General features: G+C 38.4%; 1 protein-coding gene across 1 annotated transcript; it reads left to right on the top strand.

Annotated features, from left to right (window-relative positions):
* The first annotated feature begins 687 nt into the window (after positions 1-687).
* On the top strand, positions 688-26,164 carry PAXBP1 (PAX3 and PAX7 binding protein 1). Its single transcript, XM_042809889.1, has 18 exons — positions 688-1,187; positions 2,837-2,965; positions 3,818-3,994; positions 5,066-5,287; positions 5,894-5,997; positions 6,784-7,004; positions 7,962-8,151; positions 12,943-13,066; positions 15,163-15,262; positions 15,717-15,832; positions 17,703-17,902; positions 19,441-19,585; positions 19,770-19,891; positions 20,560-20,636; positions 20,906-20,972; positions 22,533-22,679; positions 22,987-23,141; positions 24,718-26,164. Exons 1-18 carry the CDS (start codon positions 728-730, stop codon positions 24,833-24,835), a joined length of 2,874 nt encoding a protein of 957 aa, XP_042665823.1. The 5' UTR covers positions 688-727; the 3' UTR covers positions 24,836-26,164.
* The last annotated feature ends 1,468 nt before the right edge of the window (positions 26,165-27,632 follow it).

Below are 27,632 nucleotides of genomic sequence, written 5' to 3'. Positions count from 1 at the left end.
GAAATCCAACCTGGTTTGGCAGTTTTCAGTCATGGTGTATGATTATAGGCTATGCCAATGAATAGAAATTGAGCCTTTTTTAGAGGCTGTGGGACGCTGGCCAAGCCTTCTGTGTCTCCTCCCATGTAGAAGAGGGGCTGCAAGATGGAGGCTACTTGTTCATAGATCATTTGAGTTAGAAGGGATCTTTCAAGGCCACCTGGTCCAACTCCCCTGCAGTGAACAGGGACACCTACAGCTACATCAGGTTGCTCACAGCCTGGAAGGATGAAGAGGCCTCCCCAGGTTCCAGCACTTACACCTGGAAGGAGTTTTCAAGAAGGCCAGTGACACGCGGGCCACAAGTTCAAAGGGCCCGCGCGCCCTGCCCGCCCCTCCCCCGTCTACCGCGCGCCGCTTTCCCGACACAAGATGGCGGCAGAGGCGGTCCCATTGGGAAGAAGGGGAGGAGGGAGAGGCACGCGGCGTGTCGAGTCGCTCTAGTCCCTGCTCTCTACGCTCCCTGCTGGGTACTCTCTACCCTCGTTTCGCCGCCTCTCTATGGTCGGGAGGTTTCTGTCTGTTGCCAGGGGGAAGGAGGCGGGCGGCAGCCGACAGGGGGCGCTGTGGGCCGCGGAGCGGCGGCCGTCATGCTCGGCGAGCCGGGCCTGGGCCGCGGCGCGGGGCGGCAGAAGTGGGTGGTGCCGGTGCCGGCGCTGCGCGGCTCGGGGGGTCGGCGCCCGGCGGGATGTTCCGCAAGGCGCGGAGAGTGAACGTGCGGAAGCGGAACGACTCGGAAGAGGAGGACGAAGAGCGCGATGAGGAGCCGCCTCAGGAGCCGGCGCCGGCCTCTGGGGCCGGAGGAGAAGGGCCTGCCGAGGCCTCCGCCGTGGCCCTGGCGGCTGCGGGCACCGGGCTGCTGCCTCTGCCGCCCGGCTGCGTGCCCCTCGCCCTGCCCGGCAGCCCCGCCGCCTTCGCATGCGCCGCGGGCTACGGTGCAGCCCTCGGCCTGGGGCTGGGCCTGATGGGAGGCGACCGGGCTGGGCTAGGGGCGCTGCCGGCGCCCTCCCTGCTTCCCCCCCCGCCGCCTCCGCCGCCGCAGGGCAACGGGCTGCCGGCCACAGGGCGGCCTAAAGAGAAGAAGCGGGCTCGGGAGAACAAAGAGGTGCCCCGCGCCAGCCTGCTCAGCTTCCAGGACGAGGAGGAGGGTGAGGCGGCGGTGGCGGGGCTGAATTTGCGCCGTGGTTCTGTTATCTTAAGGCAGTGGAGTGGCCGAGGAACGTGTGCTGTGAGGGGCTGCGGCCAGCCTTCCTGGCGACAGGGATGTGCTGGCAGGGAGTTCCCCGTCGGCGGCACCGGGATGTGCTCCTTGGTTTCGCTATGGTTTAGCGGGGTGAGCTACTATCACAGCACCCCGACTTGGAAGGGATCCACGGGCGTCACTGACTCCAGCTCCTGGCTGCACTCGTGTCCGGAGTAGCCGGACCTGGATTTGCATGGTTCCAGGCGCTGGACCCAACCTGTTCCGCCGGGCCTGTGGTGCTGATGGAGGGTGGTGTTTGCTGTCCTTCTGCATCAAGTTTGCTTTCATCCCGCGTGGATGTCAGGGGGAAGTTCTTTACTATGAGAGTGATGAGGAGCTGGCACAGGCTGCCCAGACAAGCTGTGGATGCCCCATTCCTGGAGGTGCTCAAGGGCAGATTGGATGGAGCCCTGGACAGCCTGGTCTAGTATCAAATAGGGAGGTTGGTGGCCCTGCCTGTGGCAGGGGGGTTGGAGATTCATGATCCTTGGGGTCCCTTTCCAACCCTGGCCATTCTGTGGATGTGTCAGATCACCCGTTCTATGAGTAGACTCTGGGTGAAATGGGTATTTTGTTGTAGTTATTTTCTCACAGATTACTAGATTGTCCTTCATAAGTAGTTGGAAAAGTGACTGAACATTTTCTGTACTTTGGAAAAATAGCATAGCTGTACTTGTTCAGTGCTCTGGCAGTAATCCTGCCACGGGTACTGTGCCTGTGCACATGTCCTAATCTACTGATGGGCAATAGTTGTTACACATTAAAAACAGTGATGAAAAACGCACTCTTCAAACCACTGAGTCCATTGCATCCCAGAAGTTCAGGTTTGATTAGACTTGTTTTGTGTTAAGAGGTCTTGTGATCTTCTGCTAGAGGAGAGTTAATGTGCCTTTTGATATTTTGTTTCAAAGAACTCTCTCTGGTCTCTGAACTGCGGGTTTGAAAACCTGTCGAATACTGAAAACGCATTGTTATAGTATTTACTTAAGAAAAAGCTGTTGAATTTCCTGCATCCAACTTTGAATTTCTGCATGTTGTTTTTGTGTTGGTTTTTTTTTTTCAAACTTACTGCATACCTTTCAATAGGTTGTAGCTCTGCAGGCATTCAAGCTGTTGGTGCAGCAAAAACCAGTCATTCCCTTACTCATTAGTCATACTGGCCTAAGTGTGGCTATGAAGAGAGTGTTAATGCAAAATGCTGAGGCTTCTCGTTTTCTTCTAAGTCTGTGGTCACAATGAAGAATCCACTGCTTAAAAAATAAAAATAAAAATTGAAACAGCAGTGAATACAGATAAAAAGCAGGTCACGTTTGTATACTTCAGCTTCTGCCTTGCTTTTCTGTGACTGTGCTGTGAATGACCCCTAAGGAAACAAGGAAGACAAGAGTGTTTGTGAAAGGATATGCAGCTCTTGTTGTTACAGTAGTGCAAATGTGCAATCACGTGAAGTTGTGTTCCTCGTGTGCTTCTTGAGATCTACGTGCAAAGGAGGTATAATAGCTAACTGTACTTCTTGGCAGATCTGACGTGATGTTTTTCAACTTTCTTTTAAAGAAACTGAAGAAGTTTTCAAAGTGAAGAAATCAAGTTACAGCAAAAAGATTGTAAAACAGCTGAAGAAAGAATACAAGGAAGATCTTGAAAAATCAAAAGTTAGAACAGAGGTCAATTCTCCAACAGATGGTAAATGCAAAATTAACAGTAACTTCTCTAATGGCAAAGATTAAGAATTGTAAATACAGATCACATGTTTTCAGGATGAGTTGTCTGTCTTTCTATAGGATTTAGCATTATTACTAGAGTATATGTTGAATGCATTCAGTTGAACCTCACAAATGCTATTCTGATGCTGATAGAGATCTTTGAATCTCTGTCAGTAGAAATGAATGCTGAAGGATGAAATTTCTCAGATAGCTGCCTTTACAACTCTCAGTAGACTTCAGTAGTTTATGTTTCAGCACTATTTATGTCAGATCCATTTCTTTTCTTCCTATTATTAGTTCAGCACTACTTCTAGTGCTTATTTGACAGGATGTCCTTGCGAAGCAGCTTGTCAGAAAGGAAAAAATGAGGGAGTGAGATGTGATGGTTTTTGTTATTAAGTAGATTACTCAACAGTTGTGCGTTTCACAGTTTGACCTTAGAGCAGAGTTGGTGATCAAGATGACAAGATGAAAGTATTGGAGCAGATGGACCTTTTAACAGTACATGGTCTTCTAGAACTTGTAGGTACAGCCTGAGATTTCGGTTTTGTTGTAATTCTGCTGTTGGTTATTGGGAAAATCATTGGTAAAGTATCTTGATATGTTTTCCTCTACCACTTACTTGGGTAGAGTGAAACCTACAACCCATGAGTACAAGTGTTATCTAAAAATCACAGTGATACAGCTGAAGCTTATGGAAGTTGAATGTAATCCCATGGAGAAATTTGCTTTCACTTGATTTTAAGAATCCTAGAATGTTAGTCCTTTAAAAAAAAATACCTCCAAGTGACCTTTACCAAAGAGTAAAATGTAGGCTTTATTGTCTTAACAGTTGAGCCACCACTAGAAAAGACAGGACAGATTAAGGACATAGGTCAAGAAGATGGGACTGCAAACAGCGAACATGGTGAAGAAGAAATGGAAGTTGAAAGTGAAAAGGAAGAAGAAAAAACAAAACCTGGTGGGGCTTTTTCAAGTGCTCTATCATCGCTGAATGTTCTTCGCCCAGGTTGGTTATCATAGTATGTCTGGTATGTTAAATGAATGCTTTAGCCAGCGTTTGTCTTTAATTTGAATGTCTCAGTTACGGGTCTGTGAGGTATCTAAAATGTTATCCTCTATTTTTTCACCTAGTAACTTTTCTGTCGAGCCCCGAGGCCAAAGAAATCCAATTGAGGAAGTAGTTTCTAATTGGTAGCTGACTTGGTGATGGCCTGCTCCCCAAATAGAGCCTCCGTCTGCATGCTCTGAGTCTGCATTTCAGGGGAAAAAATAATTTCCTGGTTGATTCCCAAGTGACTTTTCCTTTTAGGGAAAATTGCAGAAGGGTACTGTATGTATGTTATTACATCTGTAGAGATAGTGCAAGCTCGAGAAGAATATCTTATTTCAAGTATAAAGAGAATATGAACTTTGACCTTTTGTCCATGACTAGTCAAAGTAGTGGTAAAGATTTATTAACGTTTCAAAAAATAGATTTGCAGGGGCTATTCTTTATGTTAAGTAAGTAAGCTTCATTAATCTTGTATTAGTGATTTTACTTTTTTTTCCTTCATAAATCTGGGTTTGTGGGTTGTTTTTTTTATGAGTGTTGCCCTTCTTATTTGGTGTCCTTTGTCCCCTGAGCTACCATCGTCTGTTGAAATGGCTGAGGATTTTTGTTTCCCTTAAAGTAATAAGAGTTAGGAGCAATATCAGAACAGGAAGTGACTTCAGAGGAATCTCGTTTTTTTCTTCCTGGTGCAACAGTCAGGTCCTGTAAAAGGCATCCTCTCTAGGAGTATTTCCCAAGGGGACTGCAAGCTTCTGCCATTGTAGCGTGTGAGCTAATGAAAGCAGAGCCAGATCTTTTGGGAAAGATTCCATATCTGAGAGCTATTGCTCTGAAAGTTTACATGTGTAGCTTTTACGTTGCTTGCAAATGTTTCTGTGAGTATAGACTTATTTTTTTTTACTTTTTTTTTTACTTTTATTGCCACTTACTAATGTGCTTTGGTAGGATGGCAGAGATGAGTAATAAGGAGTTGTAATACCTGTTTTCCTGCAGTGGGTGGTTAACGCTGTGAACATCTGTCTCTAGGAGAAATTCCAGATGCTGCTTTTATTCATGCTGCTAGGAAAAAGCGTCAAATGGCTCGTGAACTTGGAGACTTTACTCCTGTTGACAGTGAACCAGGTAAAAGCCGCCTTGTTCGAGAAGATGAAAATGATGCCAGTGATGATGAAGATGATGACGAGAAGAGGAGAATAGTTTTTACAGTGAAGGAAAAATCCCAAAGGCAAAAGATTGCTGAGGAAATAGGTAAAATCTTCTCAGAGAGACAACTGGTCAATATTTGCACTGGTTTTATTGCAAGTGCACCCTTTCAACGTTTTTAAACAACACATTTTTCAGACTGAAGTCTGTAGTTAATTTGTTTTTTAAGAAAAAGTACTGCATAATGGAATCTACTTGTAAACTTTTATGCACAGATTCTGTTCCTTTGGTTAGAAGCATGCGACTATTTAATCTGGTAGAAACTTACACTGAGGAGCAATTAGTATTATTCCTATACTGTTTTAGCAACTAGTTGTCGAAAGAAAACATCAGTTTTTGAATATAAGATTCTGCTTCTTGGCAAAGAAGTGAAATGGCCTTCTGGAGAAGGAGAAAATAGCAAGAAAGCAGATCTGTAATATTGGAGAGCTTTACCAACAGTTAGCTGCAAACTTATCCATTAGGTTTTTGCAGTGGAACCTCTGTGATAATGATTTATGGGCTAGCATCCTTAATTTCTTGTGAAGGGAGAGAATGCACTGAGAAGTTCCCACCAAAGCTTGGACTTTTAGGTTTTGGAACTCATGGCCCTTACTATGAATATGTTAATTTGTTTTTGTTACCTGTTTTATCTGTTTCATTTCTCTTCAGGTATTGAGGGGAGTGATGATGAGGCACTGGTGGCAGGGGAACAAGATGAGGAACTCAGTAGATGGGAGCAAGAACAGATACGGAAAGGAATCAACATACCTCAGGCACGTATTTTGTTGTGAGCTGCTCTTGTTTTGTTTCTGCTATATTGGCCAAATCCATTATAAACTAGGGTAGTTTACAGAAGGCTGTTTTGTCTGAGAAGGTCAGTTTGTAACTTCTGATATTCTTTAAAAAGAAATGAGAGATCAGATTTTAAATATTGAGTGTTACCCGTTTCTGTATTCCTCTGTTTGGGATAGATGCTGATAGTGTAAGCAGCATATACGTGCAGCCTGAAATAGGGCTAGAACAACACCACTTGGAAGAGACCTCTGTTCCTATTTGTCAGTGGCTTTAGAGTTTGTAAACAGAGCTTGTTTTCTGGTTCTGTATCTTCTCTTGTGGTATAAACATGCAATTGGAATTGGTAGCAGGCTGTGCCATATGTTGTGACAGTGAAGTTGCTATTCAGTTGAAGATTATGGCATTTTTAAAAAACATTTCAGAAGAATCCTAACAAAACACTGATTCTAATAGATAGTCTTAGTGAAATTTAGTCTAGTTCAAAATAGCTTGTTATTTTAGGAGTTGTAGGCTGGCTAAAATTATTGTTTATGTTTACAGCAAGTTTTTAAACATTTCGAGTAATAACAATGTTAAGACTTTGTCCTTTTAAGAAGGCACTTTTGAGACCTTAGATATTGGAAGATGTAGGGTCAAACCCACATGAATTTGCCACACGGATGGTTTCTGGCTACCATTTTCATTTTATAACATTTGAGATGTGAAACAACGTGTGTCCTTTTCTGAAGTCTAACACAGTACAATTGCATGTCCTCCTACTTCAGGTTCAGCCAAGTCAGCCTGCTGAAGTGAATAATCTGTACTACCAGAACACTTACCAGACATTGTCTTATGGTTCGTCATATGGCATTCCATACACTTATGCTGCGTATGGATCATCGGAAGCCAAGTCTCAAAAAACAGATAATACAGTTCCTTTCAAAACACCCAGTAATGAGATGACTCCTATTACTATTGATTTGGTAAAGAAACAGCTTAAAGACAGGTAGGACAGACCATCTTTTTAGACTTAAAGACATGTCCCCTAGCTTTCTGTTCCTCAGGCATCTTTTAGTCTCGAGAAAACACAGTTTCATCGCTGGAAAAGTACTGACTGGCACATCCATTAAAAAAAAAATGTTAAAAGGCAAACAAAAAAAGCTCAAAGTGAAGATGACATTGACACTTTGTTCGAAAGGCTCCCTGGATTGCTTCTCTGGAAGTGAAGCTTTAAATGTGTGACCATTGATCTTGTTGAAGACAGGTCTGAGTTGCATCTTCTGGACGCTACACAATCTTATAGTCAAGAATTGAAAGGCCAGTGAGGTGTTTAGCTTTGTCAGCAGGTTTCATTCTTTTAAATTGTAAATGAAAATCTTATGCTTCAGTAGACAAGGAATTTACATTTTAGTGTAAGCTTTTTCTTTTGTTTAGAAGTTGTAATCTGTCAGCTACACAAAAGGTCCTACTAAATGAACATCCCAATTGCGGAGAGAAATTATTAGTAATGAACAACTTGCACTTTGTCTGCAATATTGGTTTGTATGCCCATTGTAGTGTTAGAAACTCCACTAGTAATGCGAGTTAGTAGAGTAAGGTAACTGCTTTGTAGGAGCCATAATTCATCTGCATTTGTTTTTGTTTTTTTTCCCCCTCTCTCCATAAAATACTTTTTCCTCTCTGTTTTTCTGTAGGGCTAGCCTAGTAGTATTGTAAGTGCTACCAACTCCTGTAAAAATTTGAAGGAGTTAACAGTTTAATGCACTCAGCATAGTCTAGAAAATTAATTTAAATTATTAGCCTCACTGTTTATGTAGAGAGGAGAGAAAGTGACAAGAGAAAGAGAATGTCTCTTTACAGTATTTCCATTTATATACTTAGTACTTGCACTGTCTAATATCTCAACAGTCTGAAGGATAGAGACTTCTGGATGTAAATTTGTTATTTATCCATTGCCTCTCAGGTTGGACTCTATGAAAGAATTGCACAAAGCTAATCGGCAGCAGTTTGAGAAACATCAGCAAAGTCAAGAGGACTCTACCAAGGCAATTGAAAGATTAGAAGGGTCTTCTGGGGGTATTGGTGAACAGTATAAGTTTTTGCAAGAAATGCGAGGGTATGTCCAAGACTTGCTTGAGTGTTTCAGTGAAAAGGTAAGGATGTAAAAACATTCATCTTTTTTTTTTAAAAAAAAAAAAAAAAAAAAAAAGTCTCTTAGTACATGCCAAACACCACATCATGATTTTTTCAAAAAGTCCTCTGAAAACATGTTCTCACAAAGGTTTGGTTATTCAAGTGTTGAAGAGGTAGCATCATGGAAAGTAATGTTGGTTGTCAAAAACCTTTCTTTCACAGTGTATCACATTAGTGACTTCAGATCACCTAAAAACGTTTTTAGATTCTCTGTCTTGAGGGCATTTCAGCTTTACATAGATGCTGCTTTTGGCCTGTGTTGGATAGCAGGTGAAGAAAAATAATGACTGAATTACACTGCCAGTTCTTTGAATGTTTTATGAATGCAATAAGAAACATTTGTATTTTGTATTGTAAGCTTCCTACCGCCAGGTAGTTTTATGGCTTTCTTAGTGCTCTAATGTCTGTAGAAGAAAAATTGTAAGCTTCTGAAGACAATTAAAAGAGGTACATCTTGTAGTGTGCATCATGTAGTATGGTACTCTTGCATGTTTCTAACTTGAGAACTTAGTCTTTTTTCTTTTATTATGCTAAATGTAGTTAGTTTTCTTTTAAATATATGTATGTGTGTGTATGTGTATGCAGGCACATACAGGAGCTGTCAAACTCAGTTAGCAGTGTACAGGCTTCATTGTCTTGACTTGAATACAATAATATGGCATCTTTTTCTTGTATTAGCTGCCAGAATTACTTCAGTGGCTAAAGATGCTGCTTACTTATCTTGTTAGGTGTGAGAGAAGCATTCTGACTGCTGGTCAGTTAGTAACTGTCCATCATTAATGGTTTTGGGAGATTGCCATCTTCTGTCTTGTAAGCTAGAGAAGAACTATGAACTGTGGACAAACCCAGGATGTTTGGACCAGTTAATCTGCCCAGCTAATGAATTAGTTATAAAAAGTACTGTTCACAAAAGAAGCAGTATTCCTGAGTCTCTATTAGTGCGCTAGGTATTAAGGAGTAATGAAGGTACCCTTCTTTTCTTTACTGTTCTATCTTTGCTGGTTGCACAGATGCCTAAATTCTTAATTAAAGAGAAATTATATTCCTTGTCTGAGATACCTGTATTCAGCATTTTCTTTTTAAAAGACCTCTTACCAGTCCAAGAGAACGTCCACTCAACTGAAACACCATGAATATGTTGTTGTGTGGTTGTTCTCTTTGATTGTCCACACAATCTTGTTCTAATATTTTCTTTAAACAAATTGTTTTGGAATGCCTTGTTTTGAGTGAAAACCACGCCTCTTAGTCTTCCAGACTTCATGTAAAACCAGGAAAGTTTACTGTTAACAAGTAGTGTAACAGTTTGTGTCAGTTCTTCTTCAGAAAGTTTTATGTATCTAGCTGTACTAGGAAGTAAGTCAATTCCACTTGTGAAGATTAGCTGTTGATAATTTAACAATTAGGCTTGTCAAAGCTGCTTTCTTGTAATATCCTTTTGCTTTCCCAGTGGCCAGTTTTATAAGGATTGTATATTTGAACCCTCTTCCCCCCAACTTTCCCAAAAGTATCCACATGCAGTTCCTCAAACTCTTAAGCTGTGACTTTTATCATCTCATACTTCTTAAGGCTGTTTTAAGAAATGTTTTGGTGTTTTTTTCAGTTAGAGGCTGCTATAGTGCCTGTATCTACAGTTGAGTTGCAAAATTAGGATGTCAAACAGTTTAACAGACACATTACATCAATTACAATGTCTTGTGTGTTCCTCAGTTCTTTGGCCAAATAATCTATTTCAGAATTCAGGATTTTTAGCGTGACAAAATTACTATCAAATCAGAAGTAGCCAACAGGACATCATAAGTTCTTTGCAAAAAGGGTCTGAGAAGGAAGGAATAAAAGGTAACAAATGATTATCAGGTTTTAACTAAGTATAATAATGAAATGCAGCAGGAAAATATTTTTATTTTTTTAGTGTAGACGTAAATTACTTTCAGCTTTCTGTAGAGCCTGTGGCCCTTAATGCTGTATATTTGAAACAACTGCATTTATCTGTGTTTACAACATAGAATGTGTATATAATAATAATAGCTATATATTATGATTATATTATGTAACAGCAACAAGAAATGTATCCTTATGTGCATGTATGTAATAATACTTTGGGGATATGTGTGTATATACATATCCTAAATCTGTAAAACCAGGGCCTCCCCTGTCCTTTCAAATACGATGCATTGATGCTCTCTCTTTATTGTATGAAGTCTGGTCATTGTTATTAGTCAAATTCACATTGATACTGGTCTGAATAAGGAAATTGTTTGCTGAACAAGCACAAATGGACACACAGTGTACTTGTTCTCTCCAAAAAGAGTCCATTGCCCCAGAGTTTCCTTATATGTTCATAGACTTAGTTTTTTAGAACAAAAGATAACATCATAAAGTAGAACTTCTTTCTCTGATTAACCTTATTTCTGCACCTGTGTGCCATGTTCAGTCTTTTGGGACCCCAGCCAAGCAAGACTATTTTGTCTCTATTCTGATTTTGCAGGAATGCTGAGTGTTACAAATGCTTTGTTCATTGATAAGGTGTGATGGAGATTATAACAGGCCAGGTCTTACAAGATCGCTAGAAACAAGCAATAGAAATGCCAAATCTTGTGATGTTTTTCTCCACAAATGGTAAAACCAAGGAAATGGAACATTTTTGCATCACTGTTAGCTTCTTCACAAGTAGTTGTTGTCAAAATTATGCCTTCAGAGAAGGCTGGGAAGTTGTCATGTGTCCCTTGCACTTTCTCATTTTCGAAAAGTAAGGGATATAAAAAGATCAGATCATTGCAAGCCTGTCTTTGTTAGCATGATTAGATGAACTCTTACTTCACCTGCAAAAGCAATTTGTCTGCATCAGGAAGGGGGATTGAAATTAGGTTAAAATGATTCTTGTCTGCTAAGTGTTCAGAGAACTTGTCATTTTTCCTCTCACACTGTTCACAGTGAATGTGTGTGTGTGGAAGGGGGGGAAGGAGAATGTAAAATAAATTGCTGAATTTAAGTTAATAACTTAAAAAACAAACAAAAGAACAGTGAATGAATGAGAGCTCTATTGTAGTCGGTGAAACTGTCAGTCACTCATAAACCACAGTACTGATAAAAGAATGATGGCTTCTAAGTCTCTTATGTTGTAAATGGGAAATATTTTGGGTTTAGATATTTAAATGCATAGTTTTTTCTTGTGTTTTTTTTTTTTTTTAAAATTATTCTATTTATTTGTTTATCTTGAGGCAAGTATAGAAGAACTTCTAGAGATGCTGTCAAAATTTGTAATTTAACTTCTCAATTTTAGAATTCCCTTGACACACTTAAGGGAAGAAACTATTTTCTGTGGCAAGCTGTATTATTTCTTTTTAATTATTATTTATTTTTTTCAAAATTGTCTTGAATTCAGAATGTGCCCTTTCAACAGTGGGATTTTTCCTACTCTCTCCATTCTCTCTGCTTTGTTTTCTCCAGAAGAAAATTGCATGTATTTTGAGCTACTTCACAGCCTTTAATCTCTGCAGACCAGTTTATACCACGAAGAGCTAGTATTTCTTTCATTTAATTTGTCCTCTGAAGTGTGTGTCATTCTCAGCTGAAATGGCCTTGCAGCTGTAATGTCATAGTCTTAAATTTTACTGGAGGAGTTTTTTAAATAGCTGCTGAGTCACATTCTAAATTACGTCAGGAAACAGTTTCTGATTTTATCTCTTTTTGGGGAAAAAAAAAAAAAGTAATCCTGGCTGGTAGGCAGCAATGAAGTATCTGAGCTAAGGTGGAAGACTGGACTAAACATAGTTTTGGAGGTAAGGAGGATATGGCATAAAAATATTCATACCAGCAGTAACTGACTCATGGGACTTGCTTTTCCAAATTAAGAGATCATGAAAAATTCTCTTTTGCATTTGAGTATTTATGGTGGACTAATTTTAACTTGTGCCAGGAAATGAAATTCTGCAAAAGTAGGCAGTGAATCTGCTATTTAATGTCAGGATATTCCTGCTATCACCTATTTTTGTTGCTCCTGAAATTCAGTCTAATTTGTTTTAAGTAGCAGGTCCGACTGAAGCGTGTATCCTTCAAAGATTATACTTAATGCAGAACTCCCACTATTTGTACAATTTTGATTTTAATGGTAGGCTAGAATAACGTTTTATTGATTTACCTGTTCCCATAAAGTGTTTATGCACTGTTTTACTGCATTTCAGCAGTATTTTGTTTTACTATACTTAATATTACTATGCATACTAACGAAAGTTATGGCAAAACAATACCTGCTGGTATTTGGTAGGTTAGATTGATTATTTGATTTTTTTTTTTTTTTTTTTTTTTTTTTTTTTTTTGTCCTCTTTGGGTAGAGTCAGTTTAGTTTCACATAAACTATAGGATATTGCTACATTCTTGTTTAAAGACAGAGTGGATACAATGACTACACAATAAGCTTTGTAACAACATTTAAATGCACTTAGCAGGGAAAACGAGGACTTTAAGTAACATTTCACTTTGAAATTATTGTTTCAGTGTTTTGCCTCTTTCAGTCAATACTGATTTCTTTCAGAACACTGATCGTTATGATTGAAAGCTGCCAACATTGTTAAATGCATGTGTTTTCTTCAAGTCGAAATATTTCCTGGTCCAAATGACACAGATGGTTAAAAGCAAAAGAGCTTGTGCTGCTAGAAGTGCAGTGACAGTGCTATGCTTCGGAGTAGTGTGGTACCCCAGAAAGCTAAGCACCTGGAGGATTTGATATTACGTAGTGTGTTGTATTTTTACAGGTGCCTCTGATTAATGAACTTGAATCTGCAATGCACCAGCTGTACAAACAGCGAGCTTCCCGCCTTGTCCAAAGACGACAAGATGATATTAAAGATGAATCTTCGGAGTTTTCAAGCCATTCAAGTCAGTCCATCTTGAAGGTTTTTATTATTCATTAAACAACCTTGTTTACTTATTATGGCTAATTTTAAATGTAAATGTTTAGAATATTGACTGCCTTGAAGTTTATCCTAACTCTTGAGGTAGAAACAAGTTTAGATTAAAAGTTCTCTAATCTGTTTTGGTTTGAATTCAAAGCCACTCTAACTCTGACCTCATCTCTCCTTTCTATTGCTCTTAACTGTGTTTCCTCTTTTCTAGCACTGTGAAATGTATGCATGGTGGCAGTGGCCATACTGGTGCCACGTGACTCCATGCTTTTATGTCAGATTTTTTTTTTTTATTTCCTTGAATCTGGAAATTTCCTGCACCATCTACATTTAACTTATACAAAGCTGTGAAATTGGGTTAGAGATTGCTTTTACCTGATGCTCTACTTTGTAGGTAGCAGAAACATTTCATTTCAGACACTGAACTGGTAAAGGAAGTGGAAGAGTCTTGATGAAAATCAGACTAATACAACATAAATTTATATGCATTACAGTTCAAAATTAGTTAAAATACTTGCTTACCGTTAGCGTGGAGGTGGGAGAGTCTCAGTGAGTTTTCTTGTGGTATCACTTAAGTATGTAGAACACTACAAAGGTCTGTTACCTTAGAAGAAAACATAAATTCCTTGGAGGAAGTTTTGTTCTGTGTGCCATAAGATGGGAAACGTACATTAATAGTAGTTTTCTTTCTGTTTTGGAGAGTGCCTCATTTTTAGAATGGCTTTCTTTTCTGTCCTGTTGCTGACCTAATATCCTATAATAAAAGCCATTTCCTATTCTGTCACAGTGTTGCCAGAATTGAAATGTTGGTACCATTAGATATCATTTACTGTGTGTGATAAAGCATTGAGCCCTCAGAGTTGGTCATCTCTTTACAGAATGGTCAGCACACATATTCCTTTATTTGGAGCCCCTAAGCATCACATGTTGGCTTTGCAATTTTACCATAAAAAAGTGCTTGTGAGAACTAGATATCTAGCACGCTTTTAAACAGATTTCCTAAATGAAGCCTAAAATTGACTATTTTGGACTGCGGTTTGGTGGTGGGATAGTGACAGATGTCATTGTTGAGAGAGAGCTTATTTAGCATCTGGAAATCTTGAGAATAAACTGCACTGCATCTTGAATAGTTCAGTTCTTTCCTTCAAATTATCACAGAAATTAGTGAACTAGTGTCAACCTTTGATGTGTTGCGTGGTGCAGACATAGGCAATCTGCATTCCTTCATATAGCGTCAGAACACTACGGAGATAGAAGTTAATTTAGATTGGTCTGCCAAGTTTTGCTTTATTTTTGTGTAAAGACCAGTAGCTTTGAATAACAGCATTTGATTTAAAAAAAAAAAAAAAAAAAAAAAAAAGGAAAGAACTTACGCCTGAAATTTGGATAGGCTTGTGTTTAAATTTTGAAGTTTGAATCTTAGGGGGTGGACTTGAGCACTGACTGAGACTCAATTCACTTCTAAAAATTTACCTGAAAAGAGTAACCAGGTTTCCCTGTTAGCTGTGCTATTGTCAGGAACATCTTTAATGAATTGCTGCTTAAAAAGAGGAGGGGAGAGGATCCATTTTCCTGTAGATTTTGAAGCAGTTGAAATTGTAGACAATACAAAGGATACAGGTAAAGAGATTATGAATAGAACTCTGGAATATCATATGTTCTGACTCTGGTCACTCTTCTCCATCTTTCTTTTTGTTCATTTTATTTTCAGAAGATGCATGGTGAACATGTTTATGTTAGGAGCTCTTTGTGTCTGGGAATATTCAATTTCAGCAATTTCTGTTTAAAATGCTAAGTTCTATATAGTTGTGCACTGTTGTGAGAGGGACAAGAGTGAAGTATGGTGAAAAGATTCTTCTATTTGACATTCGAGTGGAGATTTTTCTGAACCCCATTACTTCCTCTTTTAACCTCTGTATTTGCGGATTCTAGGCTTCTGGATGCATCTTACACTTTCTACTTCAAATTACACTTAGTTTAAAGTAGGTACAGGGCTCTTGTGAAACAGCCTACAGTATATTTATATAATCATAGAAAAGCATTTTAATTTTCACCGATGTAATTTTACAGATAAAGCGCTCATGGCACCAAATCTTGATTCTTTTGGACGAGACAGAGTGCTCTATCAAGAACAAGTTAAGCGTCGGACTGCAGAAAGAGAGGCTAGAAGGTAGAGTGCTGGGATTTCTTGTCCATCAGGAGTATTTGCCTGTTCTCAAAATGCAGTTTTCCACTGCAGCATGCTAGCATAAATAGCACTGTTTGTTCCTCTCCTGTGAAGGGAAGAAAACACTTCAGCTGGTGTTCTGGGGAGGGCTGTTCCTACATATCCCAACTTAGCATCTGGAAGTACAAAACAAATGACAATTAGATGATGCTAATTTAGAATTTCTAAGAAACTATAATAAGCCCATTTGGTATCTATGTGGGTTCTGCCTGGTTCCTCTTCCTTCCATTGCTTGAGGCAGCAACACAGTGGGATGTTTGAGGCAGTGACAAACTGGTAGCTATTTTCATTATTATTTATTTTCAACCTGAATTTCCTTGCACTTAAAGTTATAACTGTGTTCATGATATAGGGGGGAAAAATGTAATAAGTGCATTATACTGCTGATCCTTTGTAGAGCTCGTCGTAGACAAGCAAGAGAGCAAACTGGGAAGATGGCAGATCACCTTGAAGGCCTTTCCAGTGATGATGAGGAAACTTCAACGGATATTACAAACTTCAATATGGAACGAGGTTAGAAAAGATAAAGAAGCCTTACACTATCAAATGTAGAAAAGACAGAAAAAATAAAAGTTGACCCTGTACATGTATTTCACCATATTTCAGAGAAAGTTTAAGAACCATTTCTTATTAGCTTCTCAATGGCTGTAGTTCACTACAGCTGTTAGCTGGGGGTCCACCTCTTTTCTGGGTACCTAGAAATAGTATGAGAGGGAGTGGCCCCAAGATGTGCCAGGGGAGGTTCAGGTTGGATGTTAGGAAGAATCTCTTCTCAGGAAGAGCAGTGAGGCAGTGGCACAGGATGCAAAGGGAGGTGGTGCAGTCATCTTCTCTAGAGGCATTCAAGAACTGTGGATGTGGCACTGAGGAATGTGGTCAGTGAGTATGGTGGCGATAGGCTGACGACTGGACTAGGTGATAGTAGAAGTCTTTTCCAACACTGATGGTTCTATGACATGTTTTATGGAGTCCTGTATCAGTATCCAGAAATGCTGGGACAAAAATTTTATAAGCTTTTATTACAGCAAACTTTGCAGATGACAGAAAGTGATGTTGACTGCAAACATTGCAGAAAGGTTCTGTGCTGACTTTTTGCATTTCCCCCATGGTGTTATGATTGGTTTACTCAAAGTAGCCTTAATTGTGCATAAACAGAATACTAGAGGTAACTGTGAAGGCAGTAGCAAAGCAATAATCCTATTACTTTCTCACCTTGAAACCAATTATCACTAATGAAAGAAAATTTCATCGAATTAGAAGAAATGTGGAGAAGTAGATTGGTATAGGCCATGTATATAGAAATGGACGTGTATATGTGAGGAGGGATGATGCAGCCACGAGAACATTTATTTTGTAAACTGTGAGAACCGGGGGCATGAAGAAAATTACTTTCTTTTTGCTGAGTGTGTAGTAAGAGCACTGAAGTCATAGCTGTAGGCGGTTGTGGAGAGCCAAAGTATAACTAGATTAAAAGGCAATTAAATGAACTGTCCAGAAGTGCATCAGAAGTGCAAACAATCACACCTTTAGTTGCTGGCCTGTCACCAAAATTGCAGATGCAGGCAGAGAGCTCTGATTGAACATAGAAACTACTTAAGAGTTGTTAGGTGCTGTAATTCACTTTGCAAGTTAAATGATCTGGATTAAAAATTCTGTGCGGCTGTATGGCTTTTTGTCACATTTACAAAATTCTTCTTTACAAGTATTGTCAGTTTCTGAGTAAGCACTGAGTAAGGATTTCTGAAGCATTTCTTATTGTCCAGAATGATCACTGAACAATATGGAACAGAGAGATGCACTTCAGCCCCGCTGCCTTTATTCATAGCATTTTTATCTGGATCACAGCATTAACAGCACATTTATATAATGTTATCTAACTTTGTACTGACTCCTCTCTACCTGTTATGTGTAGTAGTTATTGTGTGCAATTAACTATTGTAACTGGACATTTAAAACTGACTGCAGCAAAGAATGTCCAATTAAAATAGAGTTAGCCCTGGGAGATGTCGGGAAGTGTTGTGTTGTGGTGTCTGCCAGCACCCGCTGTCTGAAGCACTGATTCAGTTGTCACATCTCAAGGATGCCATGCACGTGCACTTGAATGAAATAGTGAAACAGTGTGAGTTGGAAGGTACTGAGAGATCACCTGCTCCAAACACTGGTGCAAAACAAGGTAGCTCTGAAGGTCCACACTGTTCTCCTGCATATGGCTATTTAAGGCAAAATTATTAGAGGATTTAAGGCTACTAGTTGTTGTTGTGGTGGTGTTTTTTTTTTGTAATGTTGGTAGGAGTTGGCTTATGCCAGTCATCATTAAAGTCTGAGAGAGGTTGTATATGCAATAGGTGATTAATCTGTTGCTATTTTTTTCCCGCATGACCAGACCGTATATTGAAAGAATCCAGCAAAGTTTTTGAAGATGTTTTGGAAAGCTTTTACTCAATTGATTGTATTAAGTCCCAGTTTGAAGCTTGGCGTTCAAAGTACTTTGCTTCCTACAAAGATGCTTATATTGGCCTCTGTTTACCAAAGTTGTTCAACCCTTTAATCAGACTTCAGCTGCTTGTCTGGACTCCTTTGGAGGTAAGGTCCTGGGCACGCAGTATTCACAGAAGCTTCTGTATAGTGTGATTCTTTCATACCTCTGCAGAGCAAGGTGAATTGTACCTATGCTTCTCATAAATGCACGTTGTAGGCTTGAAGCTTAAAGTGGTCACCTGTCTTGGGTTGAAGTGCTTTTCTGGGGAGTTCCTGCACTATTGCCCTCTATTCAGCTCTTCCCTGCTAGGAATTCAGCACATGCTGGCACCTTCTCAGGGAGCAATATAGACCGAAAACCAAGTCATATATTAAATAATACATTTGAGTTTTAAAATATTTCAGGGAAATATGTGATTCTAAAGATGATATTTCTTCAAGAGAAGTGGAATGAAGAAGCCTGTTTTTCATTGGGCTTGTGATCTGTGTCCCTATATTATATACCTTTCTTTCTTCCACCCACCCTTCGTACCCCATAGAACTCTGGCTGGCAGTTTTCAACTCTTCCTCATAGTACTCATCACACAGTAATTAGGTAAGGAACATGGGAGGAGCAGGGCAGCACAATTGCAACACAATGTTCCTGGCAAGTATTCGATGTCCAGTTTGTGTGTGTGCTGTCAGGAGTAGCCATGAGAGGACAAACAGTTCACCTAATTTTGGCCTCCCATTGTTCTTCCTAGCTGTGAAAGCTCCTTACGTATTTCTGCTGCAGTCAAGAGGTTATTTGCAAAGTACTGGTAGGAACTTGCTTTTTCCTGCCCTGTTGGCTTTTAGTGGGAAGTATATCAAGAGACACGAGTGCAATTGTGTAAGTTTGTTTTGCTAAGAAATGAAGTTCAGAAAGCAGACTAAGAAGGCAGAAAGTCATCTTCCTTTTCAAAACTTAACACATCTGTAGCACCTTCTGCAAATGTGTCACAAATGACTGAATCTGTCCTCTCTTCAGAAGTGCTTTTTCTTAACTACCAAGAGAATATTTGCAGAAGGTGATCTTCTGCCTCCTTTGCTCTGACTGCAGAGGAAGGGAAGCTAGATTCCTCTTCAGAGAACATTCAGAGTGTTTACTTGGAATAAATTAGAGAATCTGTGAAAGGCATCCTCATAAAAATTAAAACTTTATGTAAATTTTCCCTTCCCCATGCTGGTTTTATTTGAATTCTTAAGTTGGCAAAATAAAGCTGAAGCTATTTGGTGGCAAGATAACATAGAAAATGAAGATTTGAGAATTCTCTTGTGCTTCACTGTTCCCATTTATACATCTTGCTAAGTTTGAAAAAGTACAAGCCAAGAGATTTTTAATTCAGGAAACATCATTTTATAAAGCAGTGCCAATGAACTCTGTTTCTCGTATTTCCTTCTTATTTTGCTCTGGGGCAGTTAGTTGTTAAAATAAGTTAGGCAGCAGCTGCCCAAAAAAGTAGTCATGCTTTAACCATTTTCACTTTCTTATGATTTGGTGATTGTGTGGTTCTACAGTGAATTTATTCATTTGGCTGTTGTTTTTTTATTGCTATTATCTTAAAGTCTTGACTTCAAATGTCTGTTTAGGAAGCTAATATCTTCTCAATTCATTTTATTAGGGCAAATGTCGAGATTTTGAGACTATGTTGTGGTTTGAATCGTTGCTCTTTTATGGCTGTGAAGAACAGGAGCAAGAAAAAGATGATGCTGATATTTCACTATTACCTACTATTGTAGAGAGAGTTGTTCTTCCTAAATTAACAGGTATAATCTTAAAAAAAAAACAGAAAAAAAAAACAAAAAAAAAACAAAGGGGGAGGAGAAGGAAGTTGGTGTTTATTTACGCCAGTAGATTTTACTGCTTTGTAAATTACTGTTCTAAGTGACTGTCCTTCTACCTGTATTTGAGCATTTGCAAAATGGAGTAATTCTTTTCTCTCTTCAATAGTGATTTCTGAAAATATATGGGATCCTTTTTCTACAACGCAAACATCAAGAATGGTAGCAATTGTACAAAAGTTAGTAAATGGATATCCTTCAGTGGTTAATGCTGAAAACAAAAATACACAAGTAAGTTTGTTTTGTTTTTTTTCATAAATATCTTGGGTAAGTTAAGGAATTTGGGTGTATTTGTAATACACGATATTGGAAAAAATGTAGCATGTTTAAGGAGAGTCAAAAAGGAGTTGTTTGGGGTTTCTTTTTCTGTTGACTAATTAGAGGTGGCAAATGAACTAAGACTTGGTTTGCAATTTTTGCTTTAAGGATCAGGTTAAACATAGTTAGACTTTTCTTCTTCTCCCACATGTACTGGGGGGGGGGAATCATAATTTGGTGGTTCTTCTTCTGTGAACATAAGAACTAATGTCACAAGTTCAGGTTCTGTGTGTAATGCATTGCCTTTACAGTAATGGGAGATTGGCCAAAGTTTGCATGCGCAGGGAAGGTAGCAGAAGATGAAAAATGACAAAACAGCTGATGTCATTATAGCTAATCGTGTGGCCAGGCTTAATGATAAAGTAATTTCATTGCTTTCAGTATTTATTGAAATTGTCAAGTTTCAGCTCTAAAGTTTAATCATTACAGATGTCTCGAAAATTCCACGTGTGTGCTCAAGTCTGTGTGCCTTTTACTTTTAGGATCACAAATGTTCTTTATTGTTTTTAAATCAATTTCTGAGTGCTTAACTACTAAGCATTACTTTGGCTGTTATTTAAAAAAAAAAAAATCTGTTTCAGATGCTTTTAAAGGCACTGTTGCTAAGAATGAGGAGAACATTAGATGATGACGTATTCATGCCCTTATATCCCAAAAAGTAAGTTTGCTTTCAACTGTGGTATTTGACCTCTCTATTAGCGTGTCAAGTGTTTTCTGACCATAGCTGGTAAGGTTTTTTCCATACCTCTGTACGGTTCACTGGTTGGATGTGGGAGCAAATTAATTATCATGAGGAATTATCAAGAACGAGCACAGTGGAAGAAGGGGATATTTACAGAAATGAACTTTATGTGGGAAGGAGGAAGTCAACGAACTCCAGACAGAAGTGATGATGTTTGCTCATTAAAGAAATCTCTTACTTTGCAGTGTCTTAGAAAACAAGAACTCTGGTCCATATTTGTTTTTCCAGCGTCAGTTTTGGTCGTCTGTTAAGGTAAGTCACTAAATGCATCTGGTAAATTTCTGGTGCAGTCAGCACAGTAATAAAATCCCCTTCATAATTGTGGAAAATGGTAGATGGAAAGTTGCCTTTTCTCTAGTTGAAAGAATTCTGAAGTGGGATTCTTAGCCTTCAATAACATGCTGTGCCTTCTTCAAAAGACTGCCAAGTGAAAGGGCATTGTTTTTATTTCTACACTGTGGGTTTATTTGGCACATTCAGCAACCAAGGTTTTTTAATGTCATTGTATCTGTCAGGAAAAAAAAAAAAAGTTTTTAATTTACTTTTGTAGTAATTAGAGGATTTTTTTCTGTATTTCTTTAAGTAGCATGAGAATTTTCATGATTTCATGAAAATAACTTAGATAAATGGACAGTTTTCTGTATCCCCCTGGAAGGCATGTTGCTATTTGTAAAATATGCAGCAGTTCTGATCTTAGTTTACTTGAAATGATGAAGAGTGAAAAAAATGTCTGTGTATGTGGCAGGTGCTTTATAGAGTTGTCAGAGGTCTATAAGAAGCTGTAACTGTTGTATTTTTTATCCTTCTATTGGAAATGTTATGCTTTCCTTTTTAGCTCCGTTGAGACGTTGATTGAACTGCTGAATTCCATAGTCATGCAAACAGAACTTTTATCTGTTTTTTTTCTATTTAGAAGTGAAGGAAACCTTATACTTGAATGCATTTGCAATGACATAATTTACTTTAAACATTCAGCACTGACTTCTTTCACTTTGAAGTAAGAGTCAACTTCTTAAATGCTGTCTAGAGCAAAAAGGGGCATAAAGCTTATTTATGAGAATGTTGTTGTTAAGAGTGGTGCTGGTAACTCTCTTATGGCTTGTGTCTCTTAAGAATGAAGCTGCCCACTTCTGAAAATACTTCTTGGAGCATGGGCCATGTAGAACTGCACATGCAGTTCTCACTGCGAGGCAGGTATAGATAGCATTGCTGAAAGAAGATGAGAAATAGAAGCTGGGAAGCAAGTCCATTATTATTATTTTCTGATGATCTGCTTCGACAGTAAGCTGCTGGCTGTGTTCCCTTCTACAAGGCTGGCAGCAGTTTTCCACAGGCTGTATACCACTGGAGAATAACAGCTGTACTGTTGGCTTAGCCAGCACTTCCCTTCAGGCAATTTCTGTGCCTTTTGTTTCAGTGTGCCTTGAAAATAGGGGTATACTGACAGCATGCCTGGGAATCTCACTGGTGAGAGACTGTGAGTTTGCCCCTGAGTTGCATATGCTAGGTCTCGCTTGACTTGATATTCACATCAAATTTTGACATCAAAATGGCTTGAAACTTTAGTGGTTTTTTCAACGATTCCTTGGGCAAAATGTAAGGAGCATTGAGATAATGGTTGTTGTACAAGAGTTTATAGCACTCTAAGCTGTTACTTTATGAATTCTAAATACTTTTAGAACTATCAGAAGGCATGTTTTCCTTGCTTTACTTAAGCCATGCTGCTGCACTTGAAGACTCTCTAGATACTTGATTAACTTTAAGGAGTCGTGACAATTTTAAATAATTATTTTCCCTGTGTTGTATTTTCAGTTATTAGGAAACTTTCTCCAGTGGTATGGAATCCTTTCAAACAAAACTCTCCAGGAGCTGTCAATAGATGGGCTACTAAACAGATACATTCTTATGGCTTTTCAAAACTCTGAGTATGGAGATGACAGCATTAAGAAGGCACAAAGTGTGAGTAATAGCAAACAAAATATTCAAAATGTATTTAAAATTTGAGATTACCTCTGAAATCTTGGTTTTGATATCTTAATATTGTAACGTTGATGAACCACAGAGAGAACCTTCGCTGTCTTACACTTGCAGAGATCCAGTGTTTTACTGCTTGAATTTTGGAGTTGATTTGGGTGGGGGGGAGAGTTCCTGTTTTATTCACTTGAGCCTTGTAAACACAGACTTACCTGCTGACTGAACAGATTGTGTCATTAAACTTCTAACATTTTGATACTTGTTTTTTTAATTTTTTTCCTGTTTTTTCTAGGTAATTGCTTGCTTTCCTAAACAGTGGTTTGCTAATCTAAAAGGAGACAAGACTATTTCGCAGCTAGAAAATTTCTGTAGATACCTTGTTCATCTGGCTGATACAATTTACAGAAACAGCATTGGTTGCTCTGATGTAGAGAAAAGAAATGCAAGGTAACTTAGTTTGAATTATTCAGTGGCAATACTTGTGCTTTGTTAATTGTATGCAACCACCGGTAAGTATCTCCGTTCTGCTGCAAGTCTTTTGGAAGGCTGTTGAATACAAACTTAAAATTTTTTTGTGGTATGGTAGATGGGGTGAATTTTTAAAGGTATTTGAAAACAGCAGCTGTTGAAATTCATTAAGCATTCGTAGCATTTTGCAGTACTCCTTAATGTCCTTGATTGTGGCACATTTTGTAGTTACTTGTTCTGGGCTGCTTCACCTTGTAAACCTGTTGCAAACTCCTACGCAATGGCTCCTGAATTACAGATTGTGCTTTTGTATATGGTGCAAAAATTTTGTTTGCTTATGCAACCAACTCGATGAACCTGTTTTCTCCTTGATCAGTGCAATTTTACTTGTATCTGATAACCAGCATAACTGAAAGCTTGGGTTAGATGTGTGCATGAATGTGACTGCTAGCCAAGTGACCTGAAATGCTTTGTGGTGGGTTGTCTAATCAGTGGTGAACTTCATATCCACACTGTTACACTGATACACATGAACATAACCATATTGGAAGAATGTTTATTATTGTGCTGTTGCACAGGGAGAGGTTGCAAGGTCAGTAGTTCTGTTGTTTCAGAAAACCTACTTAAACTGAAACTTGGATCCCATGCTACCTGCATTAGTCACTCTTGATACCTGTACTTGCCTGGGCCATTGTTGAGTTACTCTTCAATTATTGAGGCTCTCAGTGGAATTAGATCCTTATGCACGGCACTGAAATACAAGGACAGGAATTTCCCTTGTCGTATAGCAGGCAAATCTTGTTTAGGAGTCTTTTTTTCTGTATCAGTTGTTATTTTGTTCCCATTAAGCACATAAAATAAGTCTGCAGCAGAAATATTATTTTGCATAATGAAAGAACAGCATTTCTGTTCATATAAATCCTAGTGTAGTTGTTTGAAAGAAAAATGCATTAATTTCTCAAGAGAAGGAAGCCTGTTTTTCATCCATACCTATTGATATTAGTTTTCCAAGTTGAGTGCCTTTTCACAAACCAGCTGGTTTCACTTTTAAGATGAATTTTGAACCACAAGTATTTTTTATGGAACTTGGTGAAAATACATGTCTACATTCCTTGCAAGACACTAAAATTGTTCTTGACCATTGAGGTAGAATGTTCTTCCCAGGACTGAGCTGGATCTGAAATGCAGTTTGTGGGTGGCCAGCTTCATACCTTTCTAAGGCATGTGTGAAAACATATTTGTTCTTTGTTGTTTGTTAAGGGTTGGTTTTTTTTTTTTGGCTCAAAAATCATTTATCAAGAGAGCTGTGACTCACTGCACACAGTACCATAAATAATCCAGGACTTCTTTCAATTTATACGGCATCTAGTATTGAATGACTAATTCCTATTTCCTCTTTTCAATTTCATTGCTGAGCCGATGACCAATTTAATTTACAGACTTAGCAAACAGGAGATGATGCAAAGTTACCGAAACTGATTTGCTGTACTGTCATATTGTGCTTTTCTGTCATTCCTCTTACATGATTGTTCTTTTTAAATATTTTTTTTTTTAGGGAGCAGATAAAGCAGATCATAAAGCTTCTAGCAAGTATACGAGCACTGGATCATGCTGTGACAGTTGCAAATGATCACAATGTAAAAGAGTTGAAAATTTTAATAGAAGGAAAATAGACTTTTCTGACATCTCCTTATGAGCTTTAAAACCATTCCTGATGTGTGTAATTTATGTACATATGTAAAGTTTCTTAAACTGTAAAGTATTGATCTTTGTTTTAATACAAAGTGCATTCTTATATACAGCATCCTTTAAAATAAATGAAAACGTTGACTTTCTTTGGAGGCAAAAATGAAATTCCAAAGTAGTCACCCTCCCAGAAATCAGGCTTTCCTCAAAGTTTCTCAAAATCTTGTTTACAAAAACACTTTGTACCCACAATTAGTTGTCATCTACTCCTTTGTTTAGTTGTTCCATGGCTAACTGGAATGTGTGTAATATATTAAGTGTAATGCAATGCGTGCATATATTTATACCACCGTGTTACTTTCACACTGGATATGGAGATCTTTTACTGTTGAAAAAGCTTTTCCTTTTTCTAAAAATTACTTGTTTTGAAAATAAAATGATCATATTATTGGTTAACAGGTTAAATCTGTGAAAATCATTTGGCCTAAATAGTAGAGACGCTTCCAAATGCAACCAAACCTTTAAAAAGCAGCTGTGCTGCACTCAGACTGAAACTCTTAAGACTGTTCTTAGAAACAAGAGATGAGAAAACACAAATCAGTGTTCAATTATTTTCTTAATTTGGGCAGACAATGCAAATTTGTGATTATTGTGCAAATTTACAGTATTTCCCAATCCCCCAGCACCTTTCACAGGTGAGCTATTTTCTCCTTGAAAATGAATTCTGGGCCCTTGGTGCCTAAGTTCACTGTTTGTATCCCGTTTTATAACTTGACATTGGGAATCTGTTTCTTCTGATTGGTATGGCTGAAGATGCAAAGCAAAGCAAAGGTGGAGAAAACTTTATATCCTAGAATTCGAAGTGTTTATACTGTAGTAAACATTCAAATGTTACATTTCCTGCTAAATAGCAACTAAGAATACAGTCTTGGAAAACAAAGCATTTCATTTTTTTGGAAATCGGAAGGAAAATCCTTTAAAACAGGGTGATCCACGTTGGAACACTAATGATTTGATCCTGGGGTCTGAGGCACGTTAACAGCTGTAATTGGCCTTGGATTAAGAGCTGTTTTACTGGTGAACCCTACATTTTGGGGGGAATTATAGCAATAAATTGACATCCTGAATAACATGAAGTTAAACTGTATTTTAAGCTCATGTCGTGGTATAAATGAATATATTAAAAATGTACAATTTGTAACATGCACACTTCATTTGGACACTGAACAATTGTTTTTCTGAACTGCTGAGATTGATGGAGTACATTCAGAATATCTGCTTTTAAAATTTGTTTCAATAAACTCGTCTGTCAAGGAGCTGTTGCAGTGCAACTTGCTAAGTTTTATTCCTTTAAGTTGTAAAGGAAAAAATACGCATGCTAACTATTTTTGTCATCTCAGATTTTTGCTTTTTTTTCTAATATAGCATATACAGCTGCATTTAAGTTTTTGAAGGTGTGTAAGTGCAGCTTCAGTAGGTGTGCATCACTACCGGGGCTCCAAACCTTGAGTTGTCTCCGTGAGACAACTTTAAATGCTGTTGTTAAAAATGGAGGCATTTTGCTCTAGTTTGGATAATGATAGAATAAGGAAGAGGTGAAGAAAATATCTTCCTTCTAATTTTGTTATAAATTACAGCTATGGAAGATCTTTTTTTTTTTTTTTTTTTTTTCGGGGTAGGTTGTAGTCATTTTCTTAATTGATTCCTTAGAAGACCAGGTAGTCATACTGCACTTAGCCCATCTTCCTTCTCATACATTGCTGCTGTGTGTCTGTGATGTTTAAGCTGATGCACACTGCAGGAATTTCTCCTTTTCATATTTATATGTCATACTTGGAGAACAGTGCACAGAAATTTGCAGAGTATTGTTATGAGTGATGAGTAATGTATTTGAATGGCTAGGATTGCCTTGGTGCTTAAAGACTTCATGTAAATACTGATTAAATACTGATATGCAGTTTCATTTATAAACAAAATAACTTCCATTTCTGCCCTTCTTCAGCCATTTCTCTTATGCGTTGACCCAAATTGAATGCTTGTAACAAAGCAGTTGCACGTCATGAAATGGTCTTCAAAAATGTTATACGTTGCTGCTTGGTTGAGTGGACTGCTCTAAAATTGAGCAGTTCAGCACGCTTGCTTTAAAATTACTTCTTCCATGGATGACTGTGTTATCTTAGCATTCACCATCAAAATCAATATACATAATTATATTCAGAGACTGTCCTGGAAGATAATAAAATCACTTATGACATGACAATCTAAGTTCTACTCAAAACTCTGCAAGGTCTCTTGAGATCTAGTAACCTCTTCAGTAGTTAGCATTGTCTAGAAACAGGAAAGATGTATAACACTGCATGTAAAATTTGGGGGCATTCTGAATTCTGATGCACGGGATAATGTTACAGGATGGTTACAATTATTTTATTGCATTACTACTTTATGATGCAATTATTTTTGTAGAATTGTAGGTATTACATAATTACCTTTTCCCTAAAAGTCATCACTAGCAAAGATAAAAACCTTGTCCTTTGCTATTATGGCCAACAAATTCAAACGTCAGTATTTAAAATGGAAAAGTGAGAAGAAAATTTGTACATGTACATGGAGCCATGTGGTTCCTCTTTTTCTTCCTTTCAGCTGCCTCTCACTTTCTGCAGAAGTTTGCTATCTGTTGTTCTGTTTTTAGTTCTGAGTTATTCTACGAAAAACATGTATTACAAGGAACACTAAATATATATATATAAGATATAGGGAAGAGAGGATGTGCACCTGCAGTTTTTA

The sequence above is a fragment of the Centrocercus urophasianus genome, unplaced genomic scaffold (genome assembly GCF_019232065.1).
Source record: "Centrocercus urophasianus isolate 14NV4802_14NV808 unplaced genomic scaffold, USGS_Curo_1.0 seq_12, whole genome shotgun sequence".
Classification (NCBI taxonomy): domain Eukaryota; kingdom Metazoa; phylum Chordata; class Aves; order Galliformes; family Phasianidae; genus Centrocercus; species Centrocercus urophasianus.
The sequence above is the reverse complement of the archived record's forward strand: the minus strand, read 5'-3'. Positions and strand labels throughout refer to the sequence as shown.